Source organism: Trachemys scripta, chromosome 9 (assembly GCF_013100865.1).
Source record: "Trachemys scripta elegans isolate TJP31775 chromosome 9, CAS_Tse_1.0, whole genome shotgun sequence".
NCBI lineage: Eukaryota > Metazoa > Chordata > Testudines > Emydidae > Trachemys > Trachemys scripta.
This window is the reverse complement of record NC_048306.1, coordinates 17671180-17687569: the sequence shown is the minus strand read 5'-3', so window position 1 is coordinate 17687569 and position 16390 is coordinate 17671180. Positions and strand designations below refer to the sequence as shown.

General features: G+C 44.7%; 1 protein-coding gene across 5 annotated transcripts in view; it reads right to left on the bottom strand.

Moving 5' to 3' along the window:
- COL4A5 (collagen type IV alpha 5 chain) overlaps positions 1-16390 on the bottom strand; it is a 140276-nt gene that overhangs the window by 25439 nt on the left and 98447 nt on the right. For 3 of the 5 annotated variants that reach the window (XM_034782616.1, XM_034782619.1, XM_034782620.1), the window contains exons 31-37: positions 12045-12053; positions 9599-9766; positions 6503-6592; positions 5428-5577; positions 4521-4619; positions 3099-3188; positions 2164-2294 (exon numbers count right to left, since the gene is read on the bottom strand). In XM_034782616.1, the coding sequence (XP_034638507.1) occupies positions 2164-2294; positions 3099-3188; positions 4521-4619; positions 5428-5577; positions 6503-6592; positions 9599-9766; positions 12045-12053 (737 nt within the window). The remainder of the gene's footprint in view (positions 1-2163; positions 2295-3098; positions 3189-4520; positions 4620-5427; positions 5578-6502; positions 6593-9598; positions 9767-12044; positions 12054-16390) is intronic. The other 2 variants (XM_034782617.1, XM_034782621.1) reach the window with 1 other exon arrangement.

Below are 16390 nucleotides of genomic sequence, written 5' to 3'. Positions count from 1 at the left end.
CATTTTCATTTAATTTCATTCTTTTTGTATGTCCCTGTTCTTGACAACAGACACCAATGAATGTCATTAAAATCTTCACAGTTTTTCTTTTTGCCTAACTTGATGTTAACCAATGCTTAGTGCTGGAACTACCTTGGTAACGTTTATTACTTGAAAATGACAATTGTAAAGATTTTAATGGTGGCCGCTACAATTTGTTTGTGTAGTGTTCCCCAGAGCCTTTCCCCAAAGATTGTTCTTTGGCATTGTGAAAAGTTGGAGAGGTTATTTTCTTTTAGCTCTACATGGAGAAATTTTTTTTTAGCAATTTTAAACATACCACTGTAAAAATGGCATGGTGGGAGCCCAGATGTATTGCATGTCAATAATGCCATGTAAAACCTGTTCAATTTACAAGCACAGAGTATATTTCTAACTTGTCAGCCCTGGAACCTCAACTCTGAAAGTAAACCACTGTTTTCTTTCTGACTCACGCATCATCACCAATAGTAAAGGTTGAAATTGTCACATTATTTACACAAATAGATTCACACCTGTATATCCCATTGCGTTCCAGTGCTCTCCACTAACTTCAGATTTCTGTTCAGCCATTAGGCTTTGCTAGATGTCATGAAAATGGGAATTGGGCATTCAAATCCCACAAGTGGCTCTGAAAGTCTCAGTCGTAAATAAAGTGTCAGATCTTCCTAGTAGGTGTTATTGAGCTACCAATATATTTTAAGTAAACACTTTATATTCCTCAAATTGGAGCTAAAAACCGTTCAAATCTGCTCCTATGGTATAAGCACAGGTTTAAGGAGTGGAACACCACCAACTCGTGCTTTTCAAAGTAAGGGATGAACTAAGTTTCATAAACATTTATGGGATCATTGGCAACAAGACAAGTCCAGGTAGGAGATCTCTGGCCACGTTTATCCTGGTTACCAATCGTTACACCAAAAATAAATTTGGCCCCCCTTAGTTTTAACATTCCAATCAGATACCTTGCTAAGTCAATGAGCTATTTCTATTAGTTCTATGCCTACGCGTTATTTTATCAGTGCAGTAGCAACGAGTTCACCCATACTTCTGCTTCTTGTTCTGATTCCTTGCCCAAGTGCCATAATTCCCCAAACATTTCCCAGACCCAAGGAAGAGCTCTGTTTAAGCTAAAAAGGTTGTCTCTCTCTCACCAATGGAAAAGTTGGTCCAATAAAATATATTACCTCACCCACCTTGTCACTCTATAATTCCCTAAAACATTAAAATCATTTTCACAGCAACAACTGTGAGGTCAAACAGGATTATGGCATCAGGTGGAAAAGAAGCAACAGAATCTTTTAAGAAGCCAAGATTCTGTTGCCATGCAGTTATCTTGGATATTGTAGAAGGAAGAAAAATTCAGAAGTGTGTGATATTTTATCTAAGTATTGCTTTTGCTAAACAGATTGTCTCTCAAGATTAGTCATAAGGTTCCAGTGACAGCTGCTAGGAGCTTACTTTTTTATAAAGTCCGATCACTTATGTAGTGAATGTTTGAAAATCTGGGCACCAGTATCTTTTTTCAAGCTTTAGTTTTTGGCAGCAGCAACTGTGACCTTTTAGTTGCCTCTTCCCTGTGGATGTATCTCTAAATGGCACCTCTGCATATTGTAGTCACCATTTTTCGAGAATTAATTGTGGCTGCTTGAGATTGGAATGGAGCAGTTCATTCTACTACCCCCTATAGGTTGTCATTATGTCACCAATTATAACATAATGACAACCTATAAGGAATCTTAAGTGAGCCATAATTTAGGATAGTCTCATATGCAACTTTCTGCCAAATGCAAATAACAACACGGATAGGGGTTTCTCCAGCTGTTCTAGTTGCTTTAAAATATTTCTCTATACCAATGGAAATGGACATCACAGATGCTTCTCTTGGTAGATGGCCCTCTGTTAAACAATTCTTGATAAACAAAGACTTTTATGAGGAAAGCCAATGCTACCGTTGGCTGCAGGGGAAGTGAGTTGTATGCAGATTTTCAAAAAAACGTTTTTTCCTTTAAAATGAATCTTTATTTTAATCTTAAAAACACTGAATCCCAGTGTGTCTTTCTGTTCACATAAAAAAAAATAATGCTCTTTAACAGAAATATCATTCACCCACAGTACCTTCTAGGGAAGGATTTTGAAATATACCTTAGGGCCAGGGATTCCAATATCTGAAAGACCTGGGTTGCCTTTCTCCCCCTTTAATCCTGGAAATCCTGGTGGGCCAGGCTGGCCAGGACGTCCTGCTATGCCTTGAGAGCCTTTAATACCTGGGACACCTGTCCAAAATATCAAAAAATAATGGTTTTGCAGCAGCTTCCGAACAGTCAGTCAAATTGTAAACTGACCAGGAAGGACTAATGAAGAGTTGAATGACTGATGAGACTTATTTTTTTAATCAAAAACAAACAAAACAAACAAACAAACAGCTAAAATCTCTCAGGGCTTCAGCATATTTCTCATACAAGGGGGAGGAATTTTATAAAATGCACAAGGATATAAATATTGCCTGTGTGTGTATATTTTTAAACTCTGACAAAATCAAGAGGCCCTTGATAGTAAATAGCAACCAATTACTACTATAACCCCCAAAATATTGGTGGTGTTGTCCCAACACTTCTTCCAAAGTAACTGAATTACTGTATCTATTTTCTTTTGAGCAAATAACCCATCTTATTTTCCCTCTGATGGGCCAGTCCACAGAGCCCTTTTCATTTCTAAACTGTTTTGTTGGGTGGAATCTGAAAAATGAGAGACCAGGCCCAATAAAAATTGTAATAAGATTCTTAGACAGATTTGTGGTCTCAGATGAACTACACATGAAAGCTACAATAGAAATACACCCTTCCAGCTTTGTATCTGTAGTACTTTAAAATGAATGTACTTTGTTAAATATTTTATTATACAAGTCTGAATTTTCTATGCCAAGCCGTATACCATATATTCTTTCTGTACTCTTCACATAAGTATATGCATACTACTTCACATATATTTACATTCATATACACATTACACATGCAAATCTGCCTCTGCTCTGCAGAGACGAAACAAACTGACCGGATCAATGCCTTTTAGTAACTAACCTGGAAGCCCCGTCTCTCCGATGGCACCTTTTTGTCCTGGAGGTCCTGCTGGTCCTGACTGCCCAGGAAGCCCTGGCTCTCCCTTGGGGCCTAGAAAGTAGGTTACTTTAGTTAATAGATGGCAATGACAAATCGTTTTGATACAGTGATTACTCACATGAATATGGCCATCTTCTAATTTGGGGTTTCTTTGGGTGCCCAGCTGCCTTGAGATACCTTTATTCCCAATCTGCACTGAAGATTTAAAACTTTTCTTTCAGCAGCAGACCTTGATGAAGTTAGGTATGCCTTTCCTCCTTGAGTAAAAATGGACTGCACATACAACTACAACTTGGGAACCATCTGAAACCAACTAGCACAGAACGTGGCTGACAGTTTCTTAAGCAGTGCTTCACACAAAGAGCACATTCTCCTGGTGGCTCCTTAATCTGCAATGGTTGTTCTTTAGTTTCCAGGTGGCGTTTAAGCCCATGGATTCGACCGATAAAGCCTGAACTGGTGTGGGTCCTGGCTGTCTGAAAGATTGCATAAATTCCAATATGACACCGAGAGCAAGACTTGCAACCAGGCAATGCTGGTAGAGAAATACTGAACAAAAAATGTAGAGGCTTCAGATGCAGCAGAATAAATACCGTGAAGTAAGATTTTTGATCCATGCAGTAGCTAAAAGCATTGATATGATTTCCAGCTAGCCTTCCCAATACTTCTGTTTGGTCTGTTGCTAACTGTAGAGGTAAGGACTAATGATGTAGGGATATGTTGACTAAGTAGGTCAGTCAAGGCTACTTACAACTCCTCCAATCAGGTTGCTCTAAGCAGCAAGCTCATTTCCAGCTACCTCAATGGCAATCCCAAACTTCAACCAGATCAAAAATTGCATTCAGGTACGTCTAGTATTTTACTAGGAGTAATAAATCCACAATTTGGATAGGGATCCCAAGTTCCTCAAAGTCTGCAGATATTTAGATCTAGAAAGTGAGGTTGCCCTTTATGGTGGTACTACGATGTGAGTAAAAATGACATGAAGTCATTCAACATCAATGAAGAAAGCTGGGAGGAGAGTGCAGAATCCAGTTGAATCTGGAGGGAATACCTGGCACTGGGTGCAGCTTCAGAGGATGGAAGCAAAGTGAGCAAGAAGAAAGCAGCATGCTATAATCTTGGACTCCCACAGAGACAATACATGGATCTGTGAAATTTATAACAACCTGTGTCGTTCTTGAATTGGGCTTGTCAGTGATAAGCAGACTCACCAGACGCCTGACTAGACCTCTTATGCATACACCATGATGCAGTGGATTGAAGGTTCCCTAAATATGGCTTAAACCATATTTTGCTGCCACAAAACCAACTGCATGTGCATTTTTACAATCCAAGTCATTCATTACAAAGGCTGTACATGGGCAGGGTTTTCTACCTTACCTGGAAATCCTGGTGCACCTGGTTGCCCATTGAATCCAGGTGGCCCTGGGTCGCCTTGGAGACCTTGATAACCTTTCTGGCCTGATACTCCAGGAATACCTTTAAGGAAAAAGACAAACTTAATTACTAATTTTTTTATTTTTGTATCAAAGGAGCAAATTTTCTCATATATGAATAAAATGCCAAGTAAGGATTCTCTCTCATCAGGTGGAAATCTCCATATAAGCTAACCTAAGAGGCAGTACCATAAAACACAAGTCAGTGTTCATGGAAGACCCTGGATGAATTTCTACAGAACAGAAACAACCCAGTGTAGACAGAGGCAATACAAGCTTCCTGACATCAGCCATTGACAATATGCTTCACAGCCATACTGACAGGAAGCCCTACGGCTGCCTTGGGGCGTAGAATAGTAGATTAGGTTTGTTAATAGAATGCAATAATAGATCATTTTGATGCTCTGGTTACTCATATGAATAGTATGGGATAGGCTCAGCCTACATATTTATTCTAACCTGTGTATCTGCATTTGGGCTACTTTTACAAGTGGTTTTGACTTTACTCTTGGACTGCAAGCACTTCAAGGCAGGGATGCACAGCACCTACCACAATGGGGACCCAAATCCTGACCAGGGCATTAGGATGCTTTTCTGATACAAATGTTACACAATAATAAGAGTTCACTAGTAAGGACACTGCAGCCGACTATATGGAGCAACTCAGTCACACTCAAATAGTCACTTTAAACCTTCTCTTCAAGAGAAGAAAAAGAAGAGAGACCCCTGACCCCATCCAGTTTAAGTTTTCCTTGCAGTGAAGGACTAACTGATTATAACTGACAGGTTTCAGAATCCATCTTGGTTCATCGTCACCTGTAGGAAACAGGCCCATGTATGGAATTTCTCACCTGCAATGCCTGGCTCGCCTTTCTCTCCTTTTGACCCCAGCCGGCTTGGATCAACTTGTCCAGGGGGACCTGGCAGGCCTGTTTCACCTTTCGTGCCTTTCTGCCCTGTCAGTCCAGAAGGTCCTGGTTGACCTGGTAAACCATCACTGCCTACAGCATGTACAGACAGCAAAAGGAAAGTGTAATCCATAGGGTGGGCTAACATCAATTATGTTTCTATCACACTCTGCTATGGTTGGCCTCCAGGATCTATTCACAAGTAGTGAAATTCACCCAATGGGTGGTGAGCTCCTGGAAGGCTGTCCACACCACCTTAAGCCATGCAGGAGGCTGAACGAGGGGCCACATATGGAATGGTTGCATATGGGTGCCTACATGTGGGAAAGGACTGTATGCCTTGAATAGGCCAGCACAGAGGGAACAGATAGCTGTATAACAAAGCAAAGATCCAGAAGCCCCAACACATTGCACACCCGACATTAACAACTAAAAGTAATATACCAGCTCTATCCAGCTGTTACATAGCGCTTTCAATGAATAGATCTCAAAGCAGGAACAGTGTTTGAGAGTCTGCTGGCCGCCTGGTGCAGAGGAAGATTGGTGGATTTTACCTACCAAACTCACAAAATTCACCTGCATACAGCCAGATTATGTGGGCTTTATGTGGAGGAGTGAATTTCATCCATGTTGCATAAAGCCAATTCTGGAAGGCTTGATGATGCAAAGCCATCAGTCCACCTTTTACATTGTCTGAAGCAGACTTTACCAAGTATTATCTTTATCATCGTTTGCATTTCTTTAACGTCTTCAATCCAAGGATCTCAAAGATGAAACAGTTAAAGCCTCAGAATGTCCCTTCCAACATGTCACATGGATAGCTTACTACTGCTTTAAACAAAGTACCTGTGAACACCAAAGTCAGAAAGATAACCCAACCCAAGTGATGAAATTCTGAACTGATTTATGCTATGTAACTCCCCACCAAGCCAAGAATATATCAGACGCTGCTCCCAACATCTTTGAAGGATAAGCAGTGTTAAATTCTCTGCACTGAAAATAATCAGACAAATGTTACCTTTAGGACCAGGAAGGCCATCTCTGCCAGGAGTTCCAGGAGGGCCTTGTGGACCTGGAGCTCCCATCACACCCATTTCACCTTTGGCACCTAGATGCATTGAACCACCAGTGTCATTCTGAACAAAAACCCCAAAGCAATCAGTACTTAACTTTCACCTATCTTCATTCCTATGGTATTTTAACCTGTACATCAAAGTCAGCTAACTTGAGTAATTCTCATTTTATACCTAAAACATACAGGGCCAGATCCAGTGAGAGGCTGAGTCCATGTAAATCCCAGTGCTTTCAATGGGTGTTACAGTGTTTAGCCCTTCTGAGGATCGGGCTCATATAGAAAAATAACAGAGGGTCCTGTGGCACCTTTGAGACTAACAGAAGTATTGGGAGCATAAGCTTTCGTGGGTAAGAACCTCACTTCTTCTTGCATCTGAAGAAGTGAGGTTCTTACCCACGAAAGCTTATGCTCCCAATACTTCTGTTAGTCTCAAAGGTGCCACAGGACCCTCTGTTGCTTTTTACAGATTCAGACTAACACGGCTACCCCTCTGATATAGAAAAATAATTATACTTGAATGTGGCATGGGCTTTTTCATTATTAATTCTTGCAGAGAGTGGTGTGTGTTTGTTTCTTATAAGCCATATAAATGCGCTTCCTGTATAAAATATTTCACGAAGGAGAGTTATTTATTTTAAATTTAAACTGTTATTTACTGAAAGTCATAGAGGTAATTATAAATATGCAGGCACAACTGGGGAGAATGAAACAGTCTATTTCTTGGAATATAATGGCTTTCATTGTGTGGAGTCAGATCCTTTTGCAGTAAAACAGAAATACTGAAAAATCATAGAGAAGTCATCAAGTTCAGCCTCCTAGGTTGAGGCAGGACCAAGCACACTTAGAGACCATGCCTACCAGGTGCTTGTCCAAACTGTTCTTAAAAACCTCCAGGGACAGGGATTCTACAATCTCCCTTGGAAGCCTGTTCCAGAACTTAGCTACGCTTATATAGTTAGATCATTTCCCCTCATATCTAACCCAAATCTGCAGATTAAAGCCCACTACTTCTTGTCCTAGTGGACATGGAGAAGAACTGATCACTGTCCTCTTTACAACAGCCCTTACCACATTTGAAGATTGGGGGCCCTGGGGAAGAGCCAGAGCAGGGGCTGGAGCAGCAGGCAGCTGCGCAGGGCACCCGGAAATTTGCCCCAAATTTCCGGGTGCCCTACGCAGCTGCATACTTTGCGTATGGGTAAGGACGGCCCTGCCCATATCTTACCTATTACACTTCTATTAATACAGCCCGACACGGTTTTAGCCTTTTTTGCAACTGCATCACATTGTTGACTTATATTCAATTTGTGACCCACTATAACCACCAGATCCTTTTTAGCAGTACTATTGCCTAGTCAATTATTGCATATTTTGTATTTGTGCATTTGATTTTTCCTTCCTAAGTGTAGTACTTTGCACTTATCTTTACTGAATTCCAGCTTGTTGAATTCAGACCATTTCTCCAATTTGTCAAGGTCATTTTGAATTCTAATCCTGTTCTCCAAAGTGCTTGCAACCCCTTCCAGCTTGGAGTCAACTGCAAATTTTATAAGCATGTCCTCCACTCCATTATCCATGTCATTAATGAAAATGTTGAATAGTACCAGACATAAGACAGGCCCCTGTGAGACCCCACTAGCTATGCTCTCCCAGTTTGATAGCAAACCATTGATCATTACCCTCACTACAATCTTTAACCAGTTATGCACCCTCCTTATAGTAATTTCATTTAGACCACATTTTGCCAGTTTGCTTATAGACCATGTCAAACACCTTACTAAAATAAAGATATCATATCTACTGCTTCCCGCATATCCACCAGGCAAGTAACCCTGTCAAAGGAGGAAATTAAGTTGGTTCGGCATGGTTTGTTCTTGACAAATCCATGTAAGCTATTACTACTAAGGCTATGATTTTATCGCAGTAATTTTTAATTAATTTCACAGCAGAGGTACAGGAAAACCACCATGTGGGATGGAAAGAGGGGAGAATAGGGGCGTGTGCGTGCGTGCGTGGGTGAAGCGAGGGTTGGAGAACGAACACATATTACACTCACTGCACAGCAGCTCTTGGCTGGACAGGCTGGGCCTGGCTCCCAGCTTCAGCATGGAGACCTGGCCCACATGGTCACAGCGCCACTCAGGTTTGGCAAGTCTGCCCCTCCATAGACCGAGATGGGGGCAGACGTGCCAAACCTGAGTGGTGCTGTGATCATGTTGGCCAGCTGCAGGTACTATGTTTGCTCTTCTCCAGTCCTCTAGGGCCTCACCCATCCTTCACAAGTTCATGGTTCCGAGATTGTTTCAGCTAGTTACTTAAGTATTCTAGGGTGAATTTCATCAGGCCCTGCCAATGTGAGTATACCTAATTTACCCAAATAATCTTTAATCCCTTTAATAATGATGCATACCTACGTACCTACCAAACTTCACACTCAAAATATGACCTCAAAGCAGATTTAAACATCTCTATAACATTACAATGTAAAGAAAGGTGATACACATGATTTTAGGGTGGGATTTGCAAAAGTACTCAGCATTTGCTTCCCTGCTGACACTGAAGTGAACGGGAGTTTTAGCACTGACTTTAATAGCAATAGAGTTAGGCCTGAGTGCTATTAGTGCTAAATCCCACCTATAATGCTTAGACTGTAATACACAGTGACTGCTGCAAAGCCCTGCACTGGGAGGGGATGGATAGACAATGGATATTACAATTAGAGAGAGGCTCCTTCACCAAAATAGCCACGGATCCAATCTCCCTCCAAAATTCCTAGGGGACTCGGAAATGTGCATCCAATATTACAGACACGGATTTGTCCCTAATTCAGATTTATTGCAATGAAGGATCTCATGGGTGCCCATGAATAAACTGCTTTTCAGTCGTCAGCAAGGTACAGTAAGCAAGCCCAAGTTCAATGACATTTCTCACTAAGGCTGATAGCATGCCCAAACAGTGGGGAACACACATCTGTAGGCACATACAGCCCTCTGTATATGCCTACAGGTAACAATGCTCTTCTGGCATGTTTGAACTTACCTGGAAATCCTGATATTCCATCTCGTCCTGGTGGTCCTGGTGAACCTGGAGGCCCAGTGAGACCTGGTGTTCCTGGAAATCCTGGACTGCCTCTGTCACCAGGTGGACCAGGGATGTCGAATCCAGGAGGGCCAGGATCTCCTTTCTCACCTGGAACTCCTTGTAACCCTAGACATTATTAAAACACCATCCTTTAGCAAGAAATCGGGCATGGTTGAGGTTTGTGTGTGTGTGTGTGTTTTGGGATGGCAGTAATGGTGGAATAGCTGCTCTTTACTGGCAGCACATTGCCATAATACCTTGAATGAACCCCCACAATGTTTTGACTTCCAAAACCCTGATCCTGCAATGGGATCCAAGCAGGCAGACTTAATTCATTTCAGTGGGGCTCTGTGCAGGCTCAGGGGTCACATACATATGAGCTTGCAGGATTGGGGTCCAATTGCCCTGCTGCAAAACCAGGGCCGGCTCCAGGCACCAGCCGACCAAGCACGTGCTTGGGGTGGCACCTTGGGCTGGGGCGACGCGCAGGTTTTTATTTATTTATTTTATTTATTGGTTTGTCGGGGCAGCGCTGGAGGGGTTTTTTTTGTTTCCGTGGCATGGTGCTCAGGGGGCGGGGCTTTGGGCGGCACGGTGCTCGGAGGGGGGCAGGGCTTCAGGCGGCGCGACGCTCGGGAGGGCGGGGGCTGGCGCTTGGCACGGCGCTCAGAAGGGGGCTGGCGCTTGGAGGAGGGGCGGGGGCTGGCGCGGCGCTCGGAGGGTGGGCGGGGGCTTGGTGTGGCGCTTGGGGGGGGCGGGGGCTTCGGGTGGCGTGGCATTCTGGGGTGTGGGGCTTCGGGCGGCATGGTGCTGGGGGGGGCGGGGGGGTGGGGGGGGGGGGGGGGGGGGGCGGGGGGGGGCGGGGGGGGGGGGGGGGCACTCTTCTTTTTTGCCTGGAGAGGCAAAAAAGTTAGAGCCGGCCCTGCCCACAGCACCAGGGGCAGGGAGAGGCAGAGCCTGGCTCCGAGCGGGGCAGCGGGGGATACTGCCCCGCTGGGAGACCTCCATGGCTCGGACACCTGGGGATCAGTGTCGGTCCTCTCGGCTCTGCCTGCACGGGTCTGGGGAAGCAGCTGTCAGCGCCTGCCCCTCTCAGCCCTTGCACCCCCCCTCCCGCTCGCAGCCTCTTCACTTGTACCTCCCCCTCATTGCTCCTTCGCCGAACCCCTTCCCCCGCACCTCTCCTCCCGCACCTCTTCTCCTGCAACCCTCCTGATACCCTCTCTTCTTCTCCGCGAGTACATCACACCCCGCTTCTCTGCCAGTGTAGAGCCCCCAAGCACCCCCACACCCACTCCTCTGCCTGAACCCTCTTTACTAGATCCCCATCCGTTTCCGGGTACAAGGGTTAGTCCCTATGCCTTCCATGTGCATTTGGAGCACTAAAGATGGGGTTGCGGGGGACGGGGGGGGTGAGATTTATACTCCAGTGAAATAAAAATAGGAGAAATGGTTTGATCCCCACTGCAAGTGTAAACGGGGATTGCTGTGGTGAACGAGGAGGTCACGTTTTGGGGGGGGGAGCCCAGGGCTAGGGTAGCAGGGGGTGCGGGTTGGAGGGGAAGAGAGAGCCCAGGGCTGGGGCGGCAGGGTGTGTGGGTGGGGGAGGGTACTGGTGGGGAGGGGGAAGAGCCTAGGGCTGGGTGAGGGGCAGCCAAAATTTTTTTTGCTTGGGACGACAAAAAACCTAGAACCGTCCCTGTGCAAAACTAGCGTATTAAAGTCTACATTTTTCAGAAGGCAATGCTAAAAGTTTGTCAGCAGCCCAGTACATATAACCCTTGGTGACCCCGTATTTTGTTTATGGTGTTTATTTAATTGTGTTACTAAAGTAGGAGTTAAAGACTATATTCATCTCACAAAAATGTGCAGAAGGTTAAATTTCCCACAACTTGATCAATAAAATGGGCAAATGCTACAGAAAAAAAAATTACGTGCTCTTTTTAATATCAGGATGACTACTTATTTTAACAAAGTCTTGTTTGTATTTCATGGTTCAGCCTAATAATTCCTATATATAGCACAAATGCGAAATCCTGGTTTCAGGTTAAATGAAATCCCAGTTGAATTGCATTGGGGAGGCCCACACTATTAGGTTACAAGATAATCTAAAATGGACATTTATTTTCAAAGGACAGCCAAGTTCTGTGTTTCATTAGGTTTGTCTAAATTAAAAATGTACCTCAATGAGAACTGTTTAAAAAACAAAAACAACATTGCTTAATATTAGTGAGACGGAGCCAAAGGCACCAGTCATCGCAGGGAGGCACAGCTCCACTCCCTTCAATGCGATTGCACCTGTTGAGTTAAGTGGTGACTTTCACTCTTGAAATGTAGTTTAAATAAACTAATAATCTTAATTTAAGACAAAAAGAAGAAGGCTTTGGTGAAGAAATCACAGTACCTGGTGGACCTGAGGTTCAAAACCCAGCGAGTTAGCATTCATCAGGAAGTTGAGGCACAGGGAAAAGTAATGAGTTGCAAGAGAGTCATTAGGTTAGGAAACAAAATTAAGCACATAAAGATTAGAACAAAAATCTATACTAAAGTTACTGAGCATAGGTCTAACTACAAAGGATACAACAGTATTACAGCTACAAGAAACTGGTTTGTAAGTAAATTTCATTATAGGCATTTTTCAACAGCAGCCACCATTCTACACAGAGAGAAGTAACTGACTGAAAGTTTTTTAAATACTACAGTGCAATCTTTCAAAAAAACAAAACAAAACGTTGGACTGTGTTCCTGTCTCCTAACCTAGCAAGCTTTTGGAAATGGTCCAAGATCTCCTCTCAAACCATCTTTTCACACTGCCTGCACCAACACAGCCATTTGATGCTGGCCTGTTCATCCCACTGACACCTGTGCGTGTCCTACTGGGTGGTTGATAGTTTGCTGTTCAGCACCATCTGTCTGGAGATCCCTCCAAAAGGGATTTTTCAAAGATGCTTCCACTTTATAAAGAAAAACGGAATCCCTTATTGGGAATGCTTAGCTGCCTATTGCTGTTGCAGACTGTTACTATATTGATGGCTCTTTATAAAACTCCTGGAGAGCTTAGTAAGATGTGGTGCTACATGAATTATTTTTCTGTGGTGTATTATAGTATATAAAATAATATTTTCCCCATTGTCTCAAGTTTGTTTGAAGACAATACAATGCACTAGTTAGGAGCCCCTTCTGTAATTTCTCTTATGGAGATTATTTTGACACATTCAGTGTCAGGAACAATAAAGAATAAGTAGTGTAGGACAGCCCAATGCTGCAGCAGATAGTGCTTTGCGCTGCCCACTGTAGGAACAAAGATTCAAGAGTGATTTAGAGACTCTCACTCTACAGCAGGGGTCTCAAAGTCCCAGCCCGCAGGCCATCTGCAGCCCGAGAACCTCCCCAATGTAGTCCGCGGGGCTCCAGCAATTTGGGGGTCTCTCCCTTGGCCCCGCCTGCCGCCCTGGGTGCTACCCCCCGGGCGATTTAAAACGGCCTGGGACCCTGCCCATCACTGGCAGTGCAGCGTAGCTGAGCGGCTTCTTGCGCGCTCACTTCATGTGTCTGCCGGCCCCTCCCTGCGGCCCCAGGGTGGGGCTGTGCCTCCGCACACTACCCCGGCCCCGAGCGCCCCTGCAGCCAATGGGAAGCTGTGGGGGCGGTGCCTGGGGGGCAGCCGCGCACGGAGGCTCCCTGGCCTACCCCGCCTTGGAGGCCCAGATAAGTGCCACACCTCCTGACCCCCTCCCAGAGCCTGCACCCCCTCCACACACCCCCCCAGCCCCCAACTCCCTCCCAGAGCCTGCAATTCCTCCCCTTTCCCACACCCTCCCAGCCCCCAAACTCCCTCCCAGAGCCTACACCCCCTTCCCACACATCCTTCCTGCCCACAAACTCCCTCCCAGAGCCTGCACCCCCTCCCTCTGCACCCCCTCCCAGAGCCTGCAACCCCACCCCCTCCTCCTGCATCCCTCCCCACACACCCCCTCCCACCCCCAAACTCCCTCCCAGAGACTGCCCCCTTCCCCCCTCCTCTGTCCCAGAGCCTGTAACCCCACCCACTCCTCCTGCACCCCACCCCTTGCCCCAGCCCAGAGACTGCACCCAGCACCCAAACTCCCTCCCAGAGCCATAGGCAGGTGGGGGGCGGAGTTTGGAGGGGCAGGTTCTGGGAGGCATGAGTGACATTAATGGCCCGTTGGGAGGATTTGAGGACTGGCACTGGCTTTAAGGTAAACTGAGTTTGAGACTCCTGCTCTACAGACTAGAGGTATATCAGGCATCTTCAACTCACAAAGAAAAATGTGCCTATCTGCTTGCACTGCTCAATTACTCTTTGGTTCCTACCATAATAAACATAATAAATTATATAAATATATAATAAATGAGAGTGTTGTGAGTGGAATTGTTCCCCTGGTAGGGGAAAAACAAAGCCCCAGAAGGTATGGCTCATGCTCCAGTGTCTATGGGGACTCCATCAGCAAACAAAATAAACTATGAAGGTAGTACATAACCTGGTAAAAGGACAAATACTTTCAATATTTCTTGATAGGTGAACATGGAGTAAAATCAACATGTCTTTGAATCTGTGATAATACTCCCATTTGGTTATCTCTTCTGCTTCTCAAATGTGTTTGACTGGATCAGAATTGTAGTAAAATATGCTACGGAATAAACACTGGAGTAGCTCGTTTTGTAAAAACAAAATATACAGACACTGCAAACTGTTTGAATAAATGGTGGTGCATAGAAAAGAAAATCTGAACAAAGAAATACTTAAGATTGTTCCAATTGCCCTGAAAAACAGAATCCCAAGAAAGTTAATCTACTATAATGAAAAGGAGTAGAGTCTATTCTGACTCAGTGGGAAACAGAAATGAGTGATGGGGAAGGCAACATGCACACTGCACCAGACAAGTAGCAGCACCTATCGCAGGGGTCAGCAACCTTTGAGAAGTGGCGTGCCAAGTCTTCAGTAATTTAAGGTTTCGCGTGCCAAAATAAATTTTACATTTACAGGGGCCCCCCAACAGAACCCTACACCGGCAGCTGGCTGAGCGGAGCAGGCGGACCGAACCCTCGGACCGGTGGAGGGCTGAGCGGCTCAGCCCGCTACCGGTCTGGAGTTCCGGCCGCCGGCTCCTGCCAGCCGGGGTCCTGGCCGTCGCTCCTGCTGAACCCGCTGCCGGCCTAGGATTCTGTTCACCCAGGCAGGCAGGGGGCTGAGCGGGGCCGGCGGACGAGACCCCAGCTGGCAGCAGCGTGCCAGTAAGAATTGGCTTGTGTGCCGGGGGTTGCTGACCCCTAGCCTATAGGATTAAAGTAGGTGGTTTACTTAAAGCCTCAGTCATGCACTACGTTTCATGCACTACATTTCAATGTTGTCATGCTGTTAGTAGCCACAGTGATCTTTAACACAGATCTACAATGAAAAATTAGCCATACTGATCCATTGAGACAGGTATATGTGTTTTACTTGGGAAAAGAAATGCTTTGTGGTCTAAGAGCTAATCAGCAACCACATGGAGTCAAACTCTGCCTAGCACCTGGAAACAGGTATAATGGACACCCAAAGACACACCTTTCACACACTTAAAAAGCAGTGTTGCTCTGTGTGTCTAACAACCCCCCTACTACAGCCAGGCATAGTCTGTGCCATGGGGGTATGTAGAGAGGTCACTGATGGGTCAGGGAGCCAATACATAGGTCATTCAGATCACTTCCATCCCCAACACCGGGCACTGAAACCAGGTTGCAGGCAGAGGACCTGCAGATCAGCTTCTCTATGTGAGCAAGGTGCGTAAGCATATGCCAGACTTTAAGCATATGAGCAATCCCTTTAAAGTCAGTGGGACTATTGAAACACTTAAAGCTAGGTATATGTTCAGGTACCTCTGCCCCTTGCTCCTCTGCTGGCCATGGGTTTTCTGCCATGCACTATCTATAATGCCAGCCCAAATTTTGGCTCTTCACTTAGGGTGGCTATCACTAAAACAAATCAGAAGTTTAGGATAGTGGTCATGCAGTAGCAGTATCTAGACGTGTACAGCAAAGACTAGGTATATTTTTAAAACATTTCAGCATTAACAAAGTTGTTCTCTAGTTCATACAGCACATTCTCACTATGGTAATTGCTGTGCATTTGCAGTCACAGGGTTAGAGAAGTGGAAATCCCATTCAGTGAAAGTAATGTAGAAAAACCGCTCTCAAAAATAAAATACTTTGTGAACAGAAATGTAATCCCCTTCTCCCTCCCCCACCGCCCCGTATATAGTGTTGGAACTAGGAAATCCTTTTATAAAAATTAAGTCATTTTAAATACAAGATTACCAAAACACCCTTTGCTAGAGACATGCTCCCCATTAGTATTATGGGCAGACTCCTAAGTTTGGTAATTTAACCTGGACCCAACAAGGAGTCCCAGAACTTCCCAATTTTGCTTAATGAAGAGCATGATGGAAATGGCTGTCCTGGAAGTCACAAACTATCATTAACTGAATTAAAATTAACAATGTTTTTTTCCAGTTGTGCATTTATAAACTGAATGTATATGACCCTTTCTTCTGGTAGTTTCTTGTTCATACAATAGACTACTAGTGCTTGCAGTGTTCTTTTTCTACCTGATGCAGAAATGGACCAATCACTCTGAAATATCTAGGATCAAAGCCATTTTTCAGCTGATTTAGGCAATACTTCAATGCCTATTGAAGTGAATGGAAAGACTTCCCACTGACTTCAGTTGGCACTGGATCACGCTCTGAA